We start from the raw sequence: 25,367 nt of genomic DNA, 5'->3' as shown, positions 1-25,367 counted from the left end.
CAATTGGTCCTGAATTGCCACTCTCAGTCGGGTCCCGCCAGAACCACATCATCACAAAGAGCAAGGGCCTTAATTGTTTGATTAGCCACATAATGGCATAACAGTCTTTCTATGGCAAAGTAATTCTCCCCCGTCCCTCTATGCCATGTTCTTAACTTCCAGACGCTCAGACTTTTAAGATGAATAAAGCAGCAGAAAAGGCAGTATGAGCGAAGAAACGCAAGTTCACCAAGCAGCCATTGGCAGAGCTGTCATATTTAGATTGTGGTTATGAATTTATGTATTTGTGTAGATCTAAAACTGTGCTCGTAATTTGTCCTGCAATATTTAGCTCCATCTCACAGCCAGGCAGGGAGGGGCTGCGTCCCCAACCAGGCGAGACTAGATCTAAGCACTCAGCACTGTACAGCTCAGGAAAAGATAAGAGATGGGCCATTAAAGTTAATGGCAAAATGTTGAAACCCCTTGAAACTGAAAAGAAAACTCTGGCCTTGGGAAATAAAGGAACGAATTCCCCCCACCTGAATCACCACAGTCTGAGGAAGAAAAACCCCTGGGAAAGTGAAAGGGATTGAAGGGAAGGCTTCCTGCTTCAGTCACCATTCCAGGGGACATGTGTCCATGCTGATGACGATTCTGCTCAATAATGGGTTCTGCTGCTTCCTATCTCCCAAGTAGTGCGGACCGACGCATGTTCATTTTCATTATCTGAGTCAGATGCCACCAGTAGACAGCTGATTTTCTTTTTTGTTGGTTTGGGTTCTGTAGTTTCTGCATTGGAATGTTGTTCTTTTAAGACTTCTGAAAGCCTCTCAGATTTTGGAAGGCACTTCAGATTCTTAAACCGTGGGTCGAGTGCCGAAGCTATCTTTAGAAATCTCACATTGGTACCTTCTTTGAATTTTGTGAAATCTGCAGTGAAAGTGTTCTTAAAATGAACATGTGCTGGGTCATCATCTGAAACTGCTGTAACATGAAATATATGGCAGAGCAGGGGACATACAATTCTTCCCCAAGGAGTTCCGTCACAAATTTAATTAACGCTTTTTTTTTTAATGAGCTTCATCAGCATGGAAACATGTCCTCTGGAATGATGGTCGAAGCATGAAGGGGCATACAAATGTTTAGCATATCTGGCATGTAAATACCTTGCAATGCTCGCTACAAAAGTGACATGTGAACGCCTGTTCTCACTTTCAGGTGACATAAATAAGAAGAGGGCAGCATTATCTCCTGTAAATGTAAACAGACTAGTTTGTCTTAGTGATTGGCTGAACAAGAAGTAGGACTGAGTGGACTTTTAGGCTCTGAAGTTTTACATTGTTTTGTTTTTGAGTGCAGTTACATAACAAAAAAAAATCTACATTTGTAAATTGTACTTTCACGGCAAAGAGATTGTACTACTGTACTTGTATGAGGTGAATTGAAACATACTATTTCTTTGGTTTATCTTTTACAGTGCAAATATTTGTAATTGATTTCAATTACAACACAGAATATAATATATATGAAAATGTAGGAAAAACATCCAAAGTATTTAATACATTTGAAGTGGCATTCTATTGTTTAACAGTGCAATTAACACTGTGGTTAATCACGATTCGTTTTTTTGAGCTAACCACGTGAGTTAACTGCAATTAATCGACAGCCCTAGTTTCTACACAGTCGTGATACATCATCTCTTCCCAATGCACTGCCGTTCTGTCCTGAGTCAATGGCAGTGTCCCAGACCCAAGAGGTGTGTCTTGGGGCTTGTGACCGGGGGCTGGGCAGCAGCTGATCCAGCACTCTGGACTATGGGACACTTCGCACACTGGACTATGGGAACTGGGCCCCGCTGAGAGACTGAAGACAGGCTGGAGCGAGTTAAAAGCTAATAACCTTGTTAACACCAAGGAACAAGGCACAGGCAGGAAGCGGGAAGAGAGGAAGTGAAGAAGCTGTAGGCTGGTAGAGTCAAGGCCAGAGGAGGTCTCTCCTCTGGGGGCTCAGGAGGGCTTAGGGTGCGTCTGCATTGCAATTAGACAGCTGTGGCTGGTCTGTGCCAGCTGATCGGGCTCATGGGACTCAGGTCTGGGACTCTTCTGCCTCTCGGGGTCCTAGAGCCCCAGGCTACTGTTAAAGCTGCTGTGCAGTGGGTACAGGGGGTGGGAACAGACTCTGTAAAGAAACGCTGCGTGGTCTCTGAATAGTTTGTTTGTCTGGAAAGAGGCAGGAGCAGAGCCCCCCCCCCAAATCACAGGGATTATTCCATGGACTGGAGGCTATGGGGCTTTTCTGTCGGCTCCAGAAGTGCCCAGTGGTGCCCCTGCATGCAGCACATGGACACCGGAAGCTCCAGAGCACCACCCCAGTTCAGAGCCTGATCTCCGAGGCTGCCTGCATTTCTAGGGGGAAGTACCTGGAGCAGCTCCCAGCCGTGGAAGCACAGCTGGAGGCAGGAAAATCCCTACTATTCCTCCACTGGGCATCCGACAGCTCCAGGCACGAAGCCAGCTGGTGTTCAGTTTAAAATGAATATTGGAAATTCTCAAAGCACAGTCATACCATGTGACAATGGGAGTGTCAGTTGTTTACTTGCTGGGGGTGCAACCTGATCACCAAACAGAGCTGCTATAAAAATGAGTCTGGCTGGCATGGGGGCCGGCACTGCACAGCTGGAGCTCCTGATCCCTCTTGAGGTGAAAGGACAGAAGCAGACTTTCAGGGCTGCCTGAGGTTGTGAAGAGAAGCCTCACCCAGCCTGCAATGGGGAGCAGTTCAAGCCAGCAGCCAGGTAAGAGGGAACGATCCTGACACACTGCGTGGTCCTGTCACCCGGGGGAGAGGGATGCAGTTGCCTGCGGTACAGCAAAGCAGCACCTGCACTGGCAGGTGGGGGATGGAAAGCGATGGGTGAAATGCCGAAGGTGTGGATTGCAGCTTGGCTCTTGAGCTAAATGCCAGCATTTGGGATCCGAGTTCAGCCCTGTCTCAGCGGAAGGATAGAGCTGTGGAGCATGGCCGTGTGATACACCCTGGTCATGTCACATCCTGGGGCTGCCCCAGCCTGCCAGGTGCTACTTGTAGATGGGCTTTATCTTCTCCCCAGTACCATAGGAACTGGGCACCTCCCAGGTATCCTCTCTTGTGGGGTTAGCTCTACTGCTGGAGCAGGGACCAAGCACAGGGAGACAAAAGGTTTGCCTGCCCACTGCATTAGTCCGTACCACAGGGCTGTACATTCGAGTGCGTGTGTGACTGGCCTGTGTGGACACTGCTGGTGCCCTTGTGCAGGCTAACAGAGCACTGTTTGCAGGGCTGGAGTGACACACACTAGAGAACTTTCAGGGTGTGCAGCAGGCGCCACACAAGCCAGTTAGCAAGCAGCGAGCTGGCACCAGCCAGAATTGACCCCCTCTGGGGTGGACCAGTGTACTGGGTAGTCAAGCCCTAAGGGACTCACCCTTGGAGTCTGTGGCAGAGCAGAAGCTGGTCTAGGGGCCAGGCTAGAACCAGCAAAGCATCCCTCACCTGCCTTTCCTTACAGCTCGCGGAGCCACTACTTTAGCTCCAGGAGCAGGGGCTGGCGCTGAAGATTACGTAGGAGTTGCTGTGGCTCATTGCCCTGCCACCCAGGCATGTGTAAGACTGTGTCACAGACTGTGTGGTGCTGAGCGCCTGTGGTGATGAGGGCACAGTGATACCCAAGACAAGTAGCTCACCGTAAGGATGGGAGTGGAAAGTAATGCTGGGAAGCCATGACTCACCTTCCCAGAGCACTGTAAGCTGGTTTAAACAGAATCCTAGAATCATGGGGCTGGCAGAGACCTCAAGAGGTCATCTAGGCCAGTCCCCTTCACTTGTGGCAGAACTAAATATTATCTAGACCATTCCTGACAGGTGTTTGTCTAACGTGCTCTTAAAAACCTCCAGTGATGGAGATTCCAAAACCTCCCTGGGCAATTTAGTCCAGTGCTTAACCACTGTGACAGTTAGGAAGTTTTTCCTAATGTCCAACCTAAACCTCCTTTGCTGCAGTTTAAGCCCATTGCTTCTTTTCCTAGCCTCAGAGGTTAAGAAAAACAATTTTTCACCATCTTCCTTCCCAAGTGGAGTACTTTGCATTTGTCCTTAATGAATTTCATCCTATTTACTTCAGCCCATTTCTCCAGTTTGTCCAGATCATTTTTCATTATAATCCTATTCTCCAAAGCACTTGCAACCCCTCCCAGCTCGGTATTGTCTGCAAACTTTACAAGCATGCTCTCTATGCCATTATCTAAATCGCTGATGAAGATATTGAACAGAACCAGACCCAGAACTGATCCCTGTGGGACCCCTTGTTATCCCCTTCCAGTTTTTCTGTGAACCACTGATAACTGCTCTCCAGGAACGGTTTTCCAACCAGTTTTGCACCCACCTTATAGTAGCTCCATCTAGATTGCATTTCCCTAGTTTGTTTATGAGAAGGTCATGCAAGGCAATATCAAAAGCCTTACTAAAGTCAAGATGTATCACATCTCCCACTTCCCTGCCCACCCACAAGGCTTGGTACCCTGTCAAAGAAAGCAATCAGGTTGGTTTGACACAATTTGTTCTTGACAAATCTTTGCTGACTGTTACTTATCACCTTATTATCTTCTAGGTGTTTGCAAATGGATTGCCTAATTATTTGCTCCATTATCTGAAATTAAGTTGGCTGATCTGTAATTCCCTGGGTTGTCCTTATTCCCCTTTTTATAGATGGGCACTACGTTTGCCATTTTCCAGCCCTCTGGAATCTCTCCCGACTTCCATGACTTTTCAAAGATAATCACTAATGGCTGATACCTCCTCTGTCAGCTCCTTGAGTCAGTGGCAGATTAGCCACTGGGCCAGTGGGGCCCATGCCCAGGGACCTGGCCAATTGGGTGACCCCAGAAAAATGGGCACCCCTGCGTCCCAACCTGCTCTGCCTGCTTGCCCGGCGCTCCTGCCAGGGAGCGGGGTCAGAGCACTGGGGCTTGCCCTGATCCCTGGCAACAGTGCTAGGCAGGTGGAGCAGAACAAGCCCCTTCGTCCTGACCCTGCTCCCTGGCAGGAGTGGCGGGGGAGGCCAGAGGTGCTGCAGGTGGAAGGGGTCAGGAGGGGCCCTCACTTGCTCTGGCCCAGGGCCCCACAAAATCATATTCTGCCTCTGCTTTGAGTATTCTAGGGTGTATTTAATCAGGCCCTCTTGACTTGAAGACATCTAACTTGTCTAAGTAATTTTTAACTTGTTCTTTCCCTATTTTAGCTTCAGATCCTACCTCATTGTCACTGGCATTCACTGTGTTAGACGTCCAGCCACTATTAACCTTCTTGGTGAAAACTGAAACCAAAAAGTCATTTAGCACATCTGCCACGTCCACATTTTCTGTTATTGTTTCCCCCCCTCATTGAGTAACGGGCCCACTCTGTCCTTGGTCTTTCTCTTGCTTCTAATGTATTTGTAGAATGTTTTCTTGTTACGCTTTATGTCTCTAGCTAGTTTAATCTTGTTTTGTGCTGCCGACTTTCTAATTTTGTCCCTACATGGTTGTGTTGTTTGTTTATATTCCTCCTTTGTACTTTGATCTTGTTTCTACTTTTTGTAAGACTCTTTTTTGAGTTTCAGATAATTGAAGAGCTCCTGGTAAGGCAGGGTGATCTCTTGCCATACTTCCTATCGTTCCTACCCAGTGGGACAGTTTGCTTTTGTGCCCTTAACAATGTCCCTTTGAAAAACTGCCAGCTCTCTTGAACTGTTTTCCCCCTTAGACTTGCTACCCATGTGATCTTGCCTACCAACTCCCTGAGTTTGCTGAAGTCTGCCTTCTTGAAATCCATTATCTGTATTGTGCTGTTCTCCCTCCTACCATTCCTTAGGCCTGGTCTACACTGGGGGGGGAGGGGGGGCGGAAATCGATCTAAGATACGCAGCTTCAGCTACAAGAATAGCGTAGCTGAAGTCGACGTATCTTAGATCAAATTAAAATTACTTACTTCGCATCCTCGTGGTGAGGGATCTACGGCCGCGGCTCCCCCGTCGACTTTGCTTCCGCCGCTCGCACTGCTGGAGTTCAGCAGTCGACGGGAGAGCAATCGGGGATCAATTTATCACGTCTACACTACATGCGATAAATCGATCCCCGATAGACATACCCCTAGAATTATGAACTCTACCATTTCATGATCACTTTCACCCAAGCTGCCTTCCACTTTCAAATTCTCTACCAGTTCCTCCCTATTTGTCAAAATCAAATCTGGACCACCCTCCCATCATGGCTTTCTCCACCTTCTGAAATGAAAAATTGTCATTCCAAGACCCGCCCAGTCTCCACAACATTCCAGCTGCGGGCCGTTGGTGGAACTCATGTAAGAATAGACCCACTGTGTTTGTCCTCGGCTTGAGCTCACGTTACTTATCTCCAGCAATAGCTAATCTACCTGGAACAGTAGCGGTGCCATAAATCATGTTATCACGGACTTTCCCAGCACTACATACTATATCTGTTGTTGATGTAGCAGTCTCAGATACGGCTTTGTGAGCGGCTGTAGCGAAGGAGTGACAGGAATAGTGGTTATAATCCAGGCCACATTCTGCTCCGAGTTTTGTCTCCCATTCACAGCACTGCTAGCCAGCATGGACAGGGCACAGCACTCATTGCCCAGCCCTGGGGCAATGCCAATTGTACCACCAGGACCTGGAGTGAGCCAGTCTGAAAGGTGACAGGCACTAGGTCCTGTTAGCTAGGGTCTTGGGCATAAGAACATAAGAATAGCCGTACTGGGTCAGACCAAAGATCCATCTACCCAGTATCCTGTCTTCCGACAGTGGCCAGTGCCAGGTGCCCACGGACATTGAGTTCAATGGGAGCTCCCCCCAACTGGTGCCAGGACAGGATCTGGTGAGGAAAGAGAGAGAGAGAGCCCCCAGGGAGCATACTGTAGGTCTGCAGAGCCTGTAAGTGCCTTCAGGAGGGGCTGTCTCTGTTCTGTGCCTGCGCAGCACCTGGCACAACGGGGCCTCGGGCCAGGCTTTCCCGCCTGTGAGAGTAGCAATGCCTAGGCCTAAGCAAACAATCAGGGAGGGCAGGCCACTGCCCCAAGGAGTTTACAGTTACTCAGACCCAGTACGAACACAGGCAACAGCTCGGGGAGGGAGCACAATGATCGGTGGTGTGGAGACCAGCCGAGGGAGGTGGGTTGGTGAAGGAGGAATCTGACGGGAAGGGAGGAGGGGGCTTCCAGGCGGGTGTGCCCAAGGAGCCTGGGGCAAACCTAGGAGGTTGCACGTGTGAAGCCAAGGGGCCTGATCCTGCTCTAAGGTGTAAGTCAGGAGTCATTCCTGGGGGAGGGGAGGGGTTCACTGTGCAGCGGAGCAGGGAGTCTGGGCCCAGACTGGGGGAAGGAGATGAGCAACCAGCTGTCCAGGCACCCTGAACAAACTGTTAGGAACACACTGTCGCCTGAGCGGGTGAAGCCAGGAGGAACCCTGAAATCTGGCTGAACAGGCATTCTCTGCATGTGAGCGAAGGCAGCCTTTCCTTGGAAAAGCCCCAGGGCCTTGGCCTCGCTACGTGCAGAGAGAATTGGCAGAAATGGCATGGAAGCCTTTTGATTTGACAGATTTCACACTGGCCAGGTGGGAGCTGGGCGTTGCAGCCAGACCGCTGAGAGCTACTCTAGCATCAGTAGCTATGTTACAGCAGCACCTCATGCCCCTAATCAAAGGGGTCCCATTATGCTGTGCGCTGTACAGACATGACATGGGCCAGATCTGCACCTGGGGTAAATTGTAGCTTCAGTTGCTGTGGTCTATGGATAACATTTTTAAATGATGCAGGAGAGTAGGTCCCATTTTCAAAAGCAATGGAGTCAATTACGGTCAGATTTTCAAAGGGGTTTAGGGCCCCTATAGATGCAGTTTGGCGCCTGCAGGGATTCGCAAAGCACCTGGCTCCCATTGAAATTCATATGGGATGGGAGCCCAGGAGTTTCTGAAAATCTCACGAGTCACCTATTTGCATATTAGGCGCCTAAACGTGGTTACAAATTTGGCCCTTAGGAGCCTAAATTTCATTGAAAGTCAATGGGACTTAGGGGCATAATTGTCCAAGTCCCTTCTGAAAATGGCTCCTAAATCACGAGGTCCTTTTTGCACAATGCGACATGGATGGAGTGGCACCGATTTACACCAGCTGAGGATCTGGCATGTTGAGGAATGAGCCTTTCCCTACCGCAGAGAACTTGCACTCATGACAGAGCGATTCCCCCTCTCTCTCCTGATCTGCAGCCCGTTCTGCTCATGCCCCTGTGTGCTGACCAATCCGAGACCAGAAGGATGGCCACACTGGGTGGTGCTTTTATGACACAAATAGGGTCTTCAGTGCTTGTTTAAGGGGGGTCATTTAGGTACCAAACTAATTTCACTTGTGCCCTGGGTTGGGAGGAGAATGTCAGGCCAGAGCATAAAGCCCTGGCTCGCTCTCTTTCCCTCACTCTGTTTCACTCTTCTGCATTCTCCTCTTCCCTGCTCCCCAGAAGGAATCACTAGACAGACTACATTCCCCTCTCAACCCTGCTAGCACAGCCTAGTCCAGGCCAGGCTCCGGTGCTGGAGCAAGGTGGGGCTAGGAGACGTGTTCCCTCTAGAACAGGGGTTCAGAGGCTCCCCGCTGCAACATGCCATAAAAACTCCATGCCCCCCCCCAGCCATGCTACAACAGCTGTTTTACTGCATAGCCAGTGGTTTAACAGCTGTATTAAATGGATAGTTATACAGCTACACACACACACACATCTATAATAATAGAATAGCAGGGTTGGAAGGGGGTGCTCAGGAGGTATCTAGTCCAACCCCCTGCTCAAAGCAGGATCAATCCCCAACTAAATCATCCCAGCCAGGGCTTTGTCAAGCCTGACCTTACAAACCTCTAAGGAAGGAGATTCCACCACCTCCCTTGGTAACCCATTCCAGTGCTTCACCACCCTCCTAGTGAAATAGTTTTTCCTAATATCCAACCTAGACCTCCCCCACTGCAACTTGAGACCATTGCTCCTTGTTCTGTCATCTGCCACCACTGAGAACAGCTGAGCTCCATCCTCTTTGGAACCCCCCTTCAGGTAGTTGAAAGCAGCTATCAAATCCCCCCTGACTCTTTTCTTCTGCAGACTAAACAATCCCAGTTCCCTCAGCCTCTCCTCATAAGTCATGTGTCCCAGCCCCCTAATCATTTTCATTGCCCTCTGCTGGACTCTCTCCAATTTGTCCACATCCTTTCTGTAGTGGAGGGCCCAAAACTGGACACAGTACTCCAGATGTGGCCTCACCAGAGCCGAACAGAGGGGAATAATCACTTCCCTCGATCTGCTGGCAATGCTCCTACTAATGCAGCCCAATATGCCGTTAGCCTTCTTGGCAACGAGGGCACACCTTGACTCATATCCAGCTTCTCGTCCACTGTAATCCCCAGGTCCTTTTCTGCAGAGCTGCTATGATGAAAGTGGGAACGTTCTTAATGTTTTCTCCAAACACCGGTCGAGGGGTCCGGTTCTCTGTACCTACAAGCTCTGGTTTAGACGTGTTCCTGTCATCTAATAAATCTCTGTTTTACTGGCTGGCTGAGAGTCACGTCTGACTGTGAAGTGGGGGTGCAGGACCCTCTGGCTTCCCCAGGACCCCGCCAGGGCGGACTCGCTGTGGGAAGCGCAGGGCGGGGCAGAGGATACTGAATGCTCCAAGGAGAGACCCAGGAGGTGAAGCCGTGTGAGCTTCTTGCCCTGGAGACAGTCTGCTCGAAGAGAGAGGAGGCTCCCCAAAGTCCATTACTGGCTTGGTGGGGAGCAGTTCCAGAGCATCGCCCGGGGACTCCGTGACAAACCCCCAAACCTGCTCATGGCCCACTGAGCCTCCAGTTGAGAGCCACAGGGCTAGAGGGCTCTTTCACTCGGGCACGGGCCAGAATCTTTAGGAGGTGGGGAAGCAGGAAAAATCACAGACCGTTTGGCTGCTTGTCTAGCTACAGTTCGCTTTAGCGCCCGTCACCATCGTGTCTAAGGCTGGGATCTTCAGAAGGCCCAGCTCCCACTGACAGCCAACGGGGTTTTGGTGCCTGACTCCCTTAGGCCTTTGAAAACCCCAGCCTAAGGCTCTGACTACCCTTGAGTTTACAGTGGCACAGCTGTACCCAGGCCAACAGGAGAGAGCTCTCCCATCAGCTTAACCCCTCCAGCCCCAGCGAGCGGCAGGACGTATTTGGCGGGAGGAGACGCTCCCCCACCGACATAGCGCTGTGCACACGAGCGCTTGGGTCGGTGTAACAGAAGTCGCTCAGGGGGGTGGTTTATTCAAACCCCTGGGTGATGTAAGTTTTGCCGCCATGGGCTGTAATGTAGGTGTAGCAATAACAGCTTTCTAGCTGCTCAAATGCCTCTTCCCGGCAGCGTAGTACCTGGGGAGGAAACCGCATTTGTTTACATAGCTTGTGTGCCAGCTGGCTGTTCAGGAGCCAGTGGAGTCACAAGACCAGGCTGCAGATATATTCTGGGGTTGTGATTAGCTGCTGCTTCCCATGATTGGCCAGACAGCAAGGGTGATAAATCTGGACACGGGGGAGGAGAGGTCATAGTTGCCTATATAAGACCAAGCCCCTAATAACCCTCCCCAGTGAGACAGTTAAACTTCTCCGGGTGAATGACCCTGACAGTGCCCCAGTGCTCCTGGTAACCCAGATCTCTCATTGCCCGGCTCAGAACCTTTCACTTTCTTTCTGACTTGAAGTAAAATCCACAGTGAATTCAGATAAGCCCCACGGTTGTTTTTCCTCTCAACATGATTAGTATCTATGACTCAAGAGAGAGGACTCCTGGCCAAGGAGGAACAAGGATCGCAGCTGCAGCTGGCCTAGAGAGATAGTGCACAGCAGGGAGATGGGCTTTCCTTCCTTGGGATAAACAGCCTGGGGAAAGGATCAGATCAACACAGGGAATTCCCCAGGGGAGGGGAATTCCAGCCTAGGAGATTGAATTCTCCTCTCAACCCAGGAGACCGGGCCCTTCCAGGGTAGGGCTAAGGGAGACGAGGTATCAGCATGAGGAACGGAAGGACTGAACTGATGTGCTCAGGAGATGGTGTTGCTTTCATGGCATGCTGAGGGATCCCTGGTGCATCAATGCGAAGAAGGCTGCGAGGGGAGGAACATGGGGAGTGGGTTCAAGAGGGGTGTAGTCCCTGAGGTTCAAGAGGGGTGTAGTCCCTACAGGAAGATGGGCCCAAGTCCACCCTGAACTTGATGGTGGGAGCAAGATACGTGCCCTGTGGTTCAGAGGCAGAGCAGCGCAGGGAGGAGGCTGGTCTCTACAGATAAGGGGGGAGGGGTCTGCTCTCAGGGGTTCTCAGCCTCTCCCAGACAAAGACCCTTCCCCCATCTCGCCAGAACCCCCTTCCATTTAACACTATGGGAAGGGCAAGGTGGCTGTGACCCCTACATTGCAAACGCTGCATGGGCATAGCTGTGGAGTAACCCCACGGCAGTCAGTGGGGGGCCATGGTGTCACACTGGAGCCTAGTCTCCAGCGCTCTGCCCCCCAACCCTGGAGGGCCTGTGGCAGGGGGCGGAGTGCACTGGTTAGATGGGGCTGCAGATGCTTGGCCTGGCAGGACTGGGCACAGAACATCTAGCAGCTGTACGGAGCATCACTAGCTCATTCCTTCCTCCTGTGTCTCACACAGGCGTGGAGAATAGTGACGGGGACGCTTCCCAGGCCCTCTTCTTCCACCCCTTCACCCATGGCTCCCAGGTCCTCCTGGATGAGTTCCACCATATGGCTGAGCGGGCCAGCAGCTTCCATGATGGCATCGTCTTCACCAACCGGCCCATCCAGCTCCACGAGAAGGTGATGCTGAAGATCTTGAAGAAGGAGGCCCGTTGGCATGGGGGGCTGAGGGTGGGCTTCACCTCCATGGACCCCTCCAAGATGGACCCTCGTCACCTCCCTCCATTTGCATGCCCCCACCTGGTCATGCAGGGGAAAACCTGGGCTGCAGTCCTGCCAGACCAGTGCATAGAGGAAGGCACCATCCTCACGTTCTGGGTGGACCACAGAGGCAGAGTTTTCTTCCGCAGCCAGCAAGAGGCCTGGAATTTGCCCCTGCTGAAGGGCGTCCCCGTGAATGGCCATCTCTGGGCCATCATTGATGTCTATGGACAGACCAAGGCGGTTCAGATTCTGGGTGAGCATGCAGCAGATCCGGGGACTGATGCTTGGGCTCACAGTCCACACAGCACATCTGGGGAGATCTTTCGTTCCCTCCTGCCTGGGCTGCAGGGGCCACCCCACACGGGGTGGGATTGAAGGCAGCACAGGGAGAGAAGCCAGGGGATGACAGACATGGCGCTGACTGGCTGCCCTGCTTGGCTCAGACAGGGGGAGCTCTGCAAGGCACAGCTACCCTTTGGAGTGTGGGCATAGAGAGGCAGAATGCCCTGCCCTCACTGCCCCACCTCACACCCCACTGACTGTGGGGGCTGCCCTCACTGCCCCACCTCACACCCCCCTGACTGCGGGGGCTGCCCTCACCACCCCTCCTCACACCCCCCTGACTGCGGGGGCTGCCCTCACCGCCCCACCTCACACCCCCCTGACTGCGGGGGCTGCCCTCACCACCCCTCCTCACACCCCCCTGACTGCGGGGGCTGCCCTCACCTCCCCACCTCACACCCCCCTGACTGCGGGGGCTGCCCTCACCACCCCACCTCACACCCCCTGACTGCGGGGGCTGCCCTCACCGCCCCACCTCACACCCCCCTGACTGCGGGGGCTGCCCTCACCGCCCCACCTCACACACCCCTGACTGCGGGGGTTGCCCTCACCGCCCCACCTCACACCCCCCTGACTGCGGGGGCTGCCCTCACCGCCCCACCTCACACCCCCCTGACTGCGGGGGCTGCCCTCACCGCCCCACCTCACACCCCCCTGACTGCGGGGGCTGCCCTTACCTCCCCACCTCACACACCCCTGACTGCGGGGGCTGCCCTTACCGCCCCACCTCACACACCCCTGACTGCGGGGGCTGCCCTCACTGCCCCACCTCACACACCCCTGACTGCGGGGGGCGGGGCTGCCCCACCTCAAACCCCACTAACTGCGGGGGCTGCCCACACTGCCCCACACCCTGGCTGGGGGGGATTTCAGAGGAGGCCGAAGGATCTATGTGACCAGCTGCCCCTGAGCCCCTGCCCCCCCCTTGTGCCCTTGGCTAATCCCAGCCCATTTCCTGTCTCTGCCCATGGTGTGGGTCTCGGGGGGCAGGGAGAGGGTGGGTGTGAGGAGAGGGTGGGGATTCCCACATTGCAGGAATGCTGATCTCCCTGGGAGATGCGATCCGATTTCCTGACCCTCCGGGGCTCGGCACAGACACCTGCCCTTGAGGGCCTGGCCCGGCTGCTCAGGGGGCTGTTGCAGGGTGGACTCTGGCCCCCTGGAGTGAGCAGCCTGGAGTGAGCAGACTCATTCCCTCTGGGGTCTGTTGAGAGGGGTTTATATTCGTTGAGGCTAATCCTGGACTCTGTGTTTTCCTCTTCTAGATCCCACAAGGCCCAGTGGAGGCATCTGTGATCCCGCCCCAGCCCCCAGGCCGTCGTATCCTGCCAGGCCTCATGGTCAGTGGCTGAAGGTGGCTCTGACTGTTATATCCTTGGGGCAGCCGGTGTAGGAAGCAATCACTTGAGGCCAGAGAGCAGGCAGCTAACCAAAACCTCCATTTTATTTACATATATACAGAGAGCTCCTCAGCCGGTTGAAACCGGTTGAGCTAACCCATAATAATCTAACTCAGTTGCCATAGCAACAAAACCATGACAACCAAATACACAACACTGACCACCGGCTCCTTCTGCTCCATTTCCTCTTGGGACATGGAGCCGACCCAGGACGGGCCATGTCCCGCCATACATGAGAACGCCCAGACTGGATCAGCCCAATGGTCCAGTTATCCCAGGATCTCATCACTGGGTGCTGTGCCTGGCCTGTGGTCAGCCTTCCTGGACAGAAGACCCTTGTAGCCCTAGGAGCTCTGGCGGTGTGGAAGCGCTGCCCATCTGTCCGTTCTGGAAGTCCCAGCAGAGACAGGCTCCCTCACCTCCACTAACCACTGAGGGTCACCTGAGCAGCCAGGGATTGTTAACCACAGCCCCAGGCGCAGGGTTGGAAGCGAAGGGGACAGCCCTCGGACAGGCTGTGTCACTGGGTCAGCTGAGGGTGTGTCTACAAACTGGTTACCAGACCACTGTTGCAGTGGTTGTGTGTGGGGGTGTCATTCCAAGATGGAGGGGAAATCTCTCTGGTCCTAGCTCACTAGTGCCCAGGAGCTCTCCAGGGCTGGAAGGGGTGGGATAGGACAGGACATTAGCCCAGCAGGGGAAGATGCCTCGCCTGACCCTTTAACGCCATGCTCCTGTCTCTGCAGCGCCGGCATGCAGAGATTACAGCTCTCTCCTGGGAGGCGATGCGGAGGAGTGCGTCATTTGCTGCTCACACGAGGCCAATGCTCTGCTGCAGCCCTGCGGCCACGCCACTCTCTGCCACTGTTGTGCCCAGGAGGTGTTCCACAAAAACCAGCCTTGCCCCTTCTGTCGGGAGAAGATACAGGACGTCGTCCAGGTCATCCCGGGAGCTCCAGCTCCTGGAACACGTCTGCCTGTTGGGAACCAACCATGTCCAGGCGGATGGATGGAAGCGGGGGCGGGGGGGTTTCTGAAACCTGCCCCAGTGAAGGATAGAGCTCCTCCCCCCAGCACAACCCTGCTGCTGGCTCCCCTTGCTGTGGGGGTCTTGGCCATGCCTTCTCCCCCGTCACTCTCTGCACCTTGCACAGGTGATGACTCTCTAATACTCTCCCTGGCCGGGCTGTTCATAACACAGCAATTCGCACAGAGCACGGGAGCCGGGGGGCAGCCACCATGACGAGGGGCTCAGCCCAGTAGAAACAAGGAAGGTGATGAGCCAAAATCAGGAGGCTCCCTTTTTCTGTTGTTTCTCATGTATTCTGGGGAATAGCCCCTGAGAAATCTCTAGCCTTCTGTCCATGCCAGGAACGGGGGTTCAGACGCAGGGAGCCCAAACCACAGCCCAGCTCCAGACCCCAGCAGCACTGTGTGGGACTCAGATTTAGGGCTGAACTCCACTGCTCCGGCCTGTCTCTGGGAACAGGCCCTCCTGGCCCCACCAAGCCTTTTCTCTGCCCCCTGTCGCCCCTGGAGCGGGGTGGACACTGTTCCCTGGGGAGAGCAGGGACATGCCAGTCAGAAGGGAGAATGGAGTGAGGAGGCAGGGAAATTTTCATGGGAGCCAGAATTAGTCTGCCCAGTTCATCTCCTGCCCGTGTAAATAGCACTACTGCCTGTAGTAACGTCAGCCCCAGCAGCATCGGCCCGTGTCTGGAGAGAGGAGCTCTGGCTAACGCTGTAACTACGTACATATGCTGAAATGTGTGTAAATGTAATGGGGTCTCAGTCCCTTCCAGCAGCGGGTAACTAGCTCTGTTGTGCAGCTTGGTGTGTCTCACACACACGTGCACTCAGCACCTCCCCCAGTGAACTCGACCTGCCTGCGGGAGCGTCACAGCCAAGTGGGCGGCTTTCACTTACCCAGGAATTTGGGGCCAGGCCAGATGCCACGGGAGTCAATGGGACCCTTTCCATTTGTGCTGAGGGGCTTTTGATGAAGCCCTGAGTGACAGAGATGGGCCTCGTCGGGGCAGATGGATCCAGGGCCAGCCGGGGGCCTCCGGTCCCAGGAAGCTGGGATGAACTGGGACAGTAGCTTTTCTTAACGCAAGGGAATTCCTCCTACCTCCTGCAGTGAGGGGGAGGGATGCCAGACCACAGGGGCCTGAGCACTCTGGGGGAGTGGAAAATACCTGGACTTTCCTGCTGCTTTGGGGAGGGGAATTCCATGGAGCCAGCCCTCCCCACACTAGGCACTCATGTGACCCACACCCAGGGATGCACGGGAGGGAGATGTGGACCTTTGCTTTACAGTCACCTTGGTGACAAACTGTCACACAAATGTCACTCGATAGGGCCTGATCCTGGGTCCTATGCCAGCATCTGCCACTGGCCTGCTGGGTGACCTTTAGCAAGTCCCTGCCCCTCGCTGTGCCTCAGTTTCCCCATCTGTAAAGTAATAGCACTGACCCCTTTTGTAAAGTGCTTTGAGATCTATGCTTGAGAAGTGCTATCTGAGCGCTGGGTATTGTTTACTGTTGGCTTTGGATCAGGCACCAGCATTTGGGATCAAATGTAAGACAGTATGTAAAGCCCCTGAGCCAGATTCTGTCCCCAGTTACCCCACGGTAGATCCAGGGTGAAGACAACGCCCCATGCACAGCATGCCCCGACCACTATGCCTTACCATCATGAGCTGGGCGGGGTGTTTCGGTGACTCCTTTGAAAATCTCACATCTTAATCTTTAAAACCACCCGCATGCCAATGGGGAGAGGGCTGTGCCGGTCACGTCCATATGGACACGCTGCCAACGGCTTGTCTGTTACTGTTAATAAACTGTATTTCTTATGGCCCGGCTCTCTACGGGGATTTCTGTTTGTTTTCAATGATCATTCCACCCACAGCGTGGCTAAGGACCCAGGAGCTCCCGGTTATGGGAGGTGTGGAATGGTTGCCAGGTTTGGTATTGTGAATAGAGGTTTTGTTGTATGAGGAAGAGGAGGGGCTATCGGCCATGTCAGATCCTCGGGGTCTGAGGCCAGAGGGGTCCAGTTTCCTTCTCCTTCTGCCTCTTTCCCGAGTTTGGGTCCTTCCTTGCAAGGTTCTTTGGTGTTTTGAGACCATTTTTATACCAATAAGGCAAATGGGAGCAGTCAGTGTTGCGGAGTGACCCTACAACAACGAAACAGGCCGGCCCTGCACCATCAGACTCGTGAACAGCATCAAGGAGCCTGGCTGCTGCCGGAGCACTTGTCATCCCAGGCTTGGTCTACACCCTAAAAATTAGGTCAACATAGGCATGAACCCCCCCACCCCACCCCACCCCCCGAGAGATGTACGCCTTGGCATAGGCACAGTGGCAGATTATCCAATGGGCTCACGGGGCCCAGGCCCAGGGGCCCCGGCCAATTGGGGGACCATGGGAAATGGGCGACCCAGCAGAAATTGGAAGCCTGGAGACCTGGCAGAAGCCACGAGACAGTCAGGGGAGACCCCAGTGCCCCGACCCCAGGCCCCAGCAGAAGTGTGTGTGTGTGTGTGGGCGGGCAGCAGTGTTGCTATGGGGGGGGGCAATGGGGAGGGACCTGTGGGTGAAATGGGCACAGGGCCACAGGGGAAAGGGACAGAATGGGGTGGGGCTGCAGAAAGAAGGGGCGGAACGGGGGTGGGACTGCAGTCTATACTCCAGCGGCGTAGCTGGGCTGCTCTGGCACAGACACGGCACCACACTGCAAGGGCAGGGCTGGGTCCCAGACTCCTCCTCCGGTGGGGAAAACACACAGTGAGGTGAAACAACTGGCCCAAAGTCATGCAGTGGGTCAGCACCGGAGCTGGGAATGGGACTGGAACCCTGGCCTCCAAACGCTTTGTTCCATGCTCTGGACACATCCCCCCCCAAGAGCCAGGGGCTTGTCTCCAAAGGGCTTTCTTTGCACCTTGCACTAGAGGTTTGCATGGGTGTAGCTGCAAACAGCGCAGACAAAGCCTAAATGTGTCCTTGCAATAGACAAAGTGGGAATGTACTGCAACTCCAGGGTCCTGCTGATTATGCTGGTTTGTTATTTGTATTGCAGTAGGCTCCGAGGACCTGCTCTGAGCTGGGGAAGCGGTGTCCTTCCTTCCTTCCTTCCTTCCTTCGGATCTCTGGCAAACCCTCCCTGTCCCCAAGAGGGGAGCCCTGATTGCTTCCTCAGGGCTTAAACAATAGCTGCACTCACTGCCTCCAGTGCCTCATCCCTGGGGCATGCATGGTCACTGCAGGAGGCCTGTGCAGGGGATATTTCGTGACTCACACCCTCTGGCAGGCTGTGAGTAACCAATTCCCCATAAATCAGTCCCACAATCACCTGCACACAGGACTGTCCTCAGTGGACTCAGGCCTAGAGGAAACATACCACACTGATCACTCTGTGAATTGGTTTCCTATTACCAGGATCCTAACTGCAGGAGGCTTTGAGGCAGAACCTCGGCTGCTGTAAATCAGGACTGAAGCCAATGGGGCTGCCCGTTTGCACTTGCTGGGGATCTGGCCCAAGAAGAGCTTCAGAGGCCACCTGACCAAGCAGCGTAAGGGGTAAGGGAGGATCCTAACCGTGTTCTTTTCTTCCTCACGTGACATCTGTCATTGGTTTGGGGCCCACTGACCCTCTCAGACCACGACTAGACTAGAATTTAAAGAGTGACTAAGTCTCATGGTATTTGGTTTTCTTCAAACCCCAGCTCCTGGAGTCATGTGATCACCTGAGACTCTCAGCTCACATATTTTGAAGTATGTTTTAACCCTTCTGGTTGTGGCGAAAAGTTTGAACACGCGTGTAGCGGGGTGGTCACCCTGCTCCTGCCCTGAAGGGCTTAAACCAGCCCTGGGAGAGGGCTGCGGCAGGGGAAAAGCTGGGCTGATTGGGAAAGCAGCCACAGCTGTAGTCAATGCAATCAGGGCCCAGCTGGCCCTTATAAGAAGGCGGTGGGGCAGAAGGACTCAGACAGTCTCTCTAGCTCCCTAGAAAGAGAAGGACCTGGCTGTCTGGGAGCTGAGGTGGGTACCTAGGGTGGAGCAGTGCTGGGGAAGGGCAGAGGGAGCTGGGGAACTCCAGCCTAGAAAAGCCCCAGGCTGAGTTAAGGGCCCACAAAGGGTACTGGGGCTGCAGAGGGGCAGCCCAGAGACAGGCAGAGGCAGCTGGTCCAACCCCCCTTGCTGATGAGTGGTTTATAGGCTGCTGTCTGCCCCAGGGAGCAGGGGCTAAATGGAGACTGGCAGTAGCCCCTGAGGCAAGGTGGGGCTAGAGGGTGGGGAGACCCAGATTGTGGGTTACTGCTGGGGGCAGAATCCTGACAGAGAGGGGCACTGGATCTGGGAGGGACGTGGGGGACCAATGGCAGGTGAGACACCAGCCTGCAGAGGGCGCTCTGGGCTGGAAGAGCTAATTCCCTGGACAACCAGCAGGAGGCGCCACACCGGTGAGTCACTGTCCAACCACAACGTGACTTGTGTGTGCCCCAGAGCTGTAGAAACCCAAAGAAACCCTTAAAACCTTGTGACGGTGCGAGGCCAGAGGCAGGGTTTGAACACCTGGGCATGGCCATACTGGGTATGTTGGAAAAGTGCAACACAGACAAGTTCCTCTGAGTTCGTGTGCTAATTTCCACAGGCACTCGGCGAGGCTCCACCACACACGTCGATGTATTGTGTATCTTGCAGTAGCAGCTGGGATGTTGACTTCAATGGAGCCATGACAAGTTATAGATGCCAAGGCCAGAAAGTCCATTGTGATCGTCTAGTCCAGAGGTCCCCAAAGTGTGGGGCGTGCTCCCCGTAGGGGGCAGGGAGGAAAATGTCGGGGGGATGCAGGGCCCAGGCCAGCCCCCATGGGGGTGGGGTGAGAGCATCACCCAGCCTCTCCCCACCCCCAGAAGCATCCCCAGCCCCATGCCTGGCCCTGGCCCCGGCCTCAGTGTGGCTCCACTCCAGCCCCACACCAGCCCCCAGTCTCAGCAGCTGGCCATGGCTCCGATCCCAGCCTGGGGCCATGGTTGGGAGTGAGGCTGGGAGTGGAGCCACATGTGGCTGCAAGCCCAGCTGTCGGCGCCACTGCAGTCTGGCTGCGGCTTCACTCCCACCCCCAGCTTCGGCCCCTGGCTGTGTCCCCAGTCTCGGCCCCCTCGCCCCTGTCTGCCCCCCCTGAGTTGTGGCCCCGCTCCTGGCCCTGGCTCCAGGAGGTCTGGGGGGGCAAAGACGGGTAAGGGGGGCACAACCCTCAGAAGTTTGGGGCCCACTGATCTAGTCTGGTGACCCAGTTGAAGAAAATTGTTGATGGCTGTGACCCATATGGGGCTGGGGCAGAGGGGTTTGGGGTGTGGGGGTGAGGGCTGCGGGGTGGGGCTGGGAATGAGGGGTTCATGGTGTGGGAGGGGGCTCTGGACTGGGGCAGGGAGTTGGGGTGCAGGAGGGGGTCAGGGCTCTGGGCTGGGGTTGCAGGCTCTGGGATGGGGTGGGGGATGAGGGGTTTGGGGTGCAGGAGGGGGCTCTGGGTTTGAGAGGGGCTCACAGCTGGGGTAGGGGTTGAGGTGCAGGGTTGGGGCATGGCCTTAGCTCCGCTGGCTCCCAGTCAGCAATGCAGCAGGGCTAAAGCAGGCTTCCTGCCTGTCCTGGCACCGCAGACCGCGCTGCACCCCAGAAGTGGCCAGCAGTAGGTCTGGCTCCTAGGCGGAGGCACACAAGCGGCTCCACGTGGCTCTTGCCCGGAGGCACTGCCCCCCCAGCTCCCATTGGCCAGGAACGGTGCTTGCAGCGGAGGCAGCGCGTGGAGCCCCGTGGCTCCCCTGCCTAGGAGCTGGACCTGCTACTGGTCACTTCCGGGGTGCAGTGCAGTGTCAGAACAGGTAGGGACTAGCCTGTCTTAGCCGGGCAGAAACACTGATGGGACTTTTAACAGCCTGGTCAGTGGTGCTGACCAGAGCCGCTGCGACCCAGTACCTGACATTCCGCGACCCCGTACTGGGTCGCGACCTGCAGCTTGAAAACCACTGCGGGCCAAAGACCAGCCTTGAAATAATCCCTGTTTGCCTAGAGCAGCTCTTAGAAAAACATCCCAGCTGAGGCTGTCACCTGCGGCCTTTAGCACTTGCAGCAGCATCAGTCAGGAGCTTCATCTGAACTCGTCCAGCTCTGCCCGTGCTTAGCTTTGTCTACACTAGACTTTTCAAGTGTGTTAGAGCGTATTGGTTATACATGCTAACAGCCAGAGATGTAGTTTGACTTCTATATTGGGGGTGGGGGGGAGCTCCAGTCAAGCCAGTGGGGGCTGTGCATGGGGGGAAGGGGGCAAATTCTGTGCTGGCCCACAGGGGCACCATTTCAGATTTTTTGGGGGTGTGGATAACTTTAACCATGTTCCAGGGGCTACTTCAGCAACTGAAAACTCAGATTTTTTTTTGCAGACAATAACTTAGAAATATCTGAAAGGAGCACTGCATCTAATTCCTATAGCAAGAAAGACAATTAAATATTAGACCCACTCAGCTCCAGTACTAACATGTTCTGACATCTTGTGGGAAGTCACGTAAGGGACACGGGCTAGGTTTAAAATTGTAATGTATATTCTTACTCAGATACTCTTAATAAAGTTAGAAGGGACCATCACAATCCTCTAGTCTGACCGCCTGCACATTGCAAGCCACAGAACCTCACCCGCCCACTACTGTAACAGACCCCGAACCTCTGGCTGAGTCACTGAAGTTCTCAAATCATGGTTTAAAGACGTAAAGTTACAGAGAATTCACCATTTACTCTCGTTCAAACCAGCAAGTGACCTGTTCCCCAAAAAGCCACCAGGGTCTCTGTCAATCTCCTTCCTGACCCGAAATCTGGGGATCAGTTTGACTCTGAGCATGTGGGCAGGACGCACCAGCCAGACCCCTGGGGAAGAATTCTCTGTAGTATCTCAGAACCCTCCCCATCTAGTGTCCCATCTCTGGCCATTGGGGATTTTTCCTACAGACAGTTGCCAATGGGCCACACACCATTGTAGGCTATCCCATCATACCATCCCCTCCATAAACTTATCAAGCTCAGTCTTGAAGCCAGGTAAGATTTTTGCTCCCACTGCTCCCCTTGGGAGGCTGCTCCAGAACTTCACTCCTCAGATGGTTAGAAACCTTCATCTAATTTCAAGCCTAAACTTGTTGATGGCCAGTTTATAGCCCTTTTTTTTTCTGGGGTCTACATTGATGCTTAACTTAAATAACTCCTCTCTCTCCCTGGTATTTATCCCTCTGATGTATTTATGGAGAGCAATCCTATCTCCCCTCAGCCTACGTTTGGTTAGGCTGAACAAACCAAGCTCTTTGAGTCTCCTCTTATAAGATAGTTTTTCTGTTCCTCAGATCATCCTAGTAGCCCTTCTCTGCACCTGTTCCAGTTTGAATTAATCTTTCTTAAACATGGGAGATCAGAATTGCACACAGCATTCCAGATGAGACCTCACCGGTGCCTTGTATAATGGTACTAACACTTTCCTGTCTCTACTGGAAGTACCTCACCGGATGCACACCAGGATCATGTTAGCCTTTTTCACGGCTGCATTACATTGATGGCTCATAGTCATCCTGTGATCAGCAAATACACCCAGGTCTTTCTCCTCCTCTGTCACTTCCAACTGATACATCCCCAGTTTATAGCAAACATTCTTGTTGTTAGTCCCTAAATGCATGACTTTGCACTATTAAATTTCATCCCATGTCTATTACTCCAGTTTACAGGGTCATCCAGATCTTCTTGTATGATATTCCTGTCCTCCTTGGTATTGGCAATCCCGCCCAACTTTGTCATCTGCAAATTTTATTCGCACACTCCCACTTTTTGTGCCAAGGTCAGTAATAAAAACGTTAAATAAGATTGCGCCCAAGACCAATTCCCGAGGAACTCCACCTCCCTCCAGCCTGACAGTTCACCTTTCAGTATGACCCGTTGTAGTCTCCCCTTCAACCAGTTCCTTATCCACCTTTCAGTTCTCATATTAATCCCCATCTTCTCCAATTTAACTAATAATCTCTGGTGTGGAATTGTATCAAATGCCTTATGGACATCCAGGGAGATTAGATCTACTGCATTTCCTTTGTCTAAAAAATCAGTTCTCTTCTCAAAGAAAGAGAGTAGTACTACCTGTTACCACCTCTTGAATCCAACAATTGAAACAACTGTAGAAAAACCTACGGTTACTTTCTATCATTTCGGCTACTCACTCTTTGCAGTTCACCAAGCTTGGAACAGATCATTGAAATTTAACAAACATCCTAATGGCCCTTTCTTATCTCAATCTCCTGTTAATCACTCTGTTTATAAACAAAATTCTGACTTCCTGCCTCAGGAGCCCAAGCTGGGAGAATTCTCTTGTTTCCTCTGCAGAGCTCATTACATTCGCACTCAGGCTGCTTGCCTGAGACTTGCCGTTTGGGAGTGCAATGTCCCCCAGCCCCACCCCAAACTCTGCCCATGCTAATCACATCTTTCGCCCTCATCTGGACAGGGCCACTGCTGAGAGTCTAATCCAACCTATGAGACAGTCGCTGGAAATTCCCATGTACTCAGACCAACTTGGGCAAGCTGTTTCCATGGCTTTCTAGGAGCCAAGTGGAGGGGGCTGGAGAGAAATATCAGGTGTATTGAAGGCTGTTGGCAGGTGCTGTTGGCATCATGCCGAAGACGCAGGGGGCCAGTGACATGCACTGGCAGAGGTGCAGTGGCAGAGGGGCCCTGTGCTCAGGAAGTCTGGGGTCCTGTAATTATGTGGGATGGAAACATTTTTTGTTCTCTTCGAACCATGGACAAACACGGACAAACCATGGCTAACCCACTGGAGGGATAGCTCAGTGGTTTGAGCATTGGCCTGGTAAACCCAGGGTTGTGAGTCAGTTCAATCCTTGAGGGGGCCATTTAGGCATCTGGGGTGGGAAAAATCTGTCTGGGGACTGGTTTTGCTTTGAGCAGGGGGTTGGACTAGATACCTCCTGAGGTCCCTTCCAACTCTGATATTCTATGAACTGAGGTTTCATCCTGAATGCCCCACGGGGCCTTTCTTTTCACAAGACACAAAGGAAGCTGAGGGTGGCTGAGGCACTGCTGCCTGTGTTTACATGGAGGGCATTCCAAGGAAGGTCTCCTGTTCAGCTCCAAACTTTTTATGCAGTTGTTTCCAGCAATTCATTAAAAAAATAAAGCACCTTTTACTAATCAGGGCGTGATTCCTACATGATCCAGCACTGCAGCTGATGCAAATGGGCATCGCTGACTGAAGTCACCAATTTACACCCGCCGAAGAGCGGGCTCCAAGCATTTCAGCAGTAATTCTACCAGGGTGTGACAAACACAGTGGAGCGGGGGCTGCAAAGCGGCTGCTTCACAACCCATTTGTGCAGCCGTACCAACTCGTCTGCCTCGCCATGTGTGTATCATGCATTGTGGGACATTCTGGACAGCTATCTCACAGTGCCGCATCAGGGAGTCCAGTTCCAGGGGGAGGTGCATGCAGAGCAGTACCATCCAGCAGCAGGTGGGGTAATGCATTCTGGGCTATCTGCGATGGAATGCTAAGCTGTATTATACTGTTCTGCCACTAGGTGGCACTTTGTGTAAAATACCCTATTTAAGCTAACCTCAGCCATATGGGGCAGGGCATTAAAGGCTCTTATGATGAACACATCTTGTTATCCCAGAATTTGATCAAGCTAGTCACAGCCATATTGCATGCATTCAGCAGCCATGAATTAATAAAATAAAAGGTTGTTACAAGGAGGAGGGAGAAGAATTGTTCTTCTTAACCGCTGAGGACAGGACAAGAAGCAATGGGCTTAAACTGCAGCAAGGGAGGTATAGGTTGGATATTAGGAAAAACTTCCTAACTGTCAGGGTGGTTAAGCCCTGGAATAAATTGCCCAGAGACGTTGTGGAATCTCTATCATTGAAGATGTTTAAGAGCAGATTGGACAAACACCTGTCAGGGATGGTCTAGATAATACTTAGCCCTGCCTTGAGTATGGGGGACTGGACCAGATGACGTCTCGAGGTCCCTTCCAGTCCTAGGATTCTACGATTGATTCTGTAGTTAAGGGTTAGTTTGGACAAGCAGGGCTTCTTGAGGCAAGGTCAAACGCTAGCTGCAGGTTTGCAGTTTTTGCTAATCAGAATGAGAGGAGGGGAGAAAAGAGTCAACAACTGATGAGACTGAAAGAAAATAAGTGGATGGAGACCCTGAGTTTGGGCGTCTTTGATATAGAAGCTTATGTCTCAGATTGTTAGGAATGTTTTGTTCATATGTAGTTGATTGAAGTCAGGAGAGCTGATGACCCAGTAAGGGTCTATGAGCTGTGTGTTTTGTAAAAGCTGGTTACAAAAAGACTAGATAATAGAGTCTACTTGGGCACAGTTCTCTGAAGCTATCCTGAGAGATTTTTCCCTGGCACCCTACTCCCTGGCAGGGAAGCAACCGGCCATCATGACCTGCTGCTAATTACTCGATACCATCTCAGTTTTTAGGTAATTATTTGGGATGTCCTAACCCTATTGTTTATGTCTGTGTGCTTAAATCTAATAAACAGTAGTTTTAGGTAGAGGATTGATACAAGTAAGTGTGTTTATCAGCCGGCAGTGCTGTGTTCCC

General features: G+C 53.0%; 1 protein-coding gene across 1 annotated transcript; it reads left to right on the top strand.

Annotated features, from left to right (window-relative positions):
• Positions 1-2,606: 2,606 nt before the first annotated feature.
• On the top strand, positions 2,607-14,905 carry NEURL3 (neuralized E3 ubiquitin protein ligase 3). The gene is given in 5 exon segments (XM_045005068.1): positions 2,607-2,776; positions 11,717-12,217; positions 13,572-13,646; positions 14,453-14,719; positions 14,722-14,905. Coding segments are annotated over 5 exon segments (915 nt in total). The 5' UTR covers positions 2,607-2,748; the 3' UTR covers positions 14,766-14,905.
• Positions 14,906-25,367: the final 10,462 nt, after the last annotated feature.

This window comes from Mauremys mutica, chromosome 2, assembly GCF_020497125.1.
Source record: "Mauremys mutica isolate MM-2020 ecotype Southern chromosome 2, ASM2049712v1, whole genome shotgun sequence".
NCBI classification, from domain to species: Eukaryota; Metazoa; Chordata; order Testudines; family Geoemydidae; genus Mauremys; species Mauremys mutica.
Note: the sequence above shows the minus strand (reverse complement) of the source record. Positions and strands in the feature narration are given on the sequence as shown.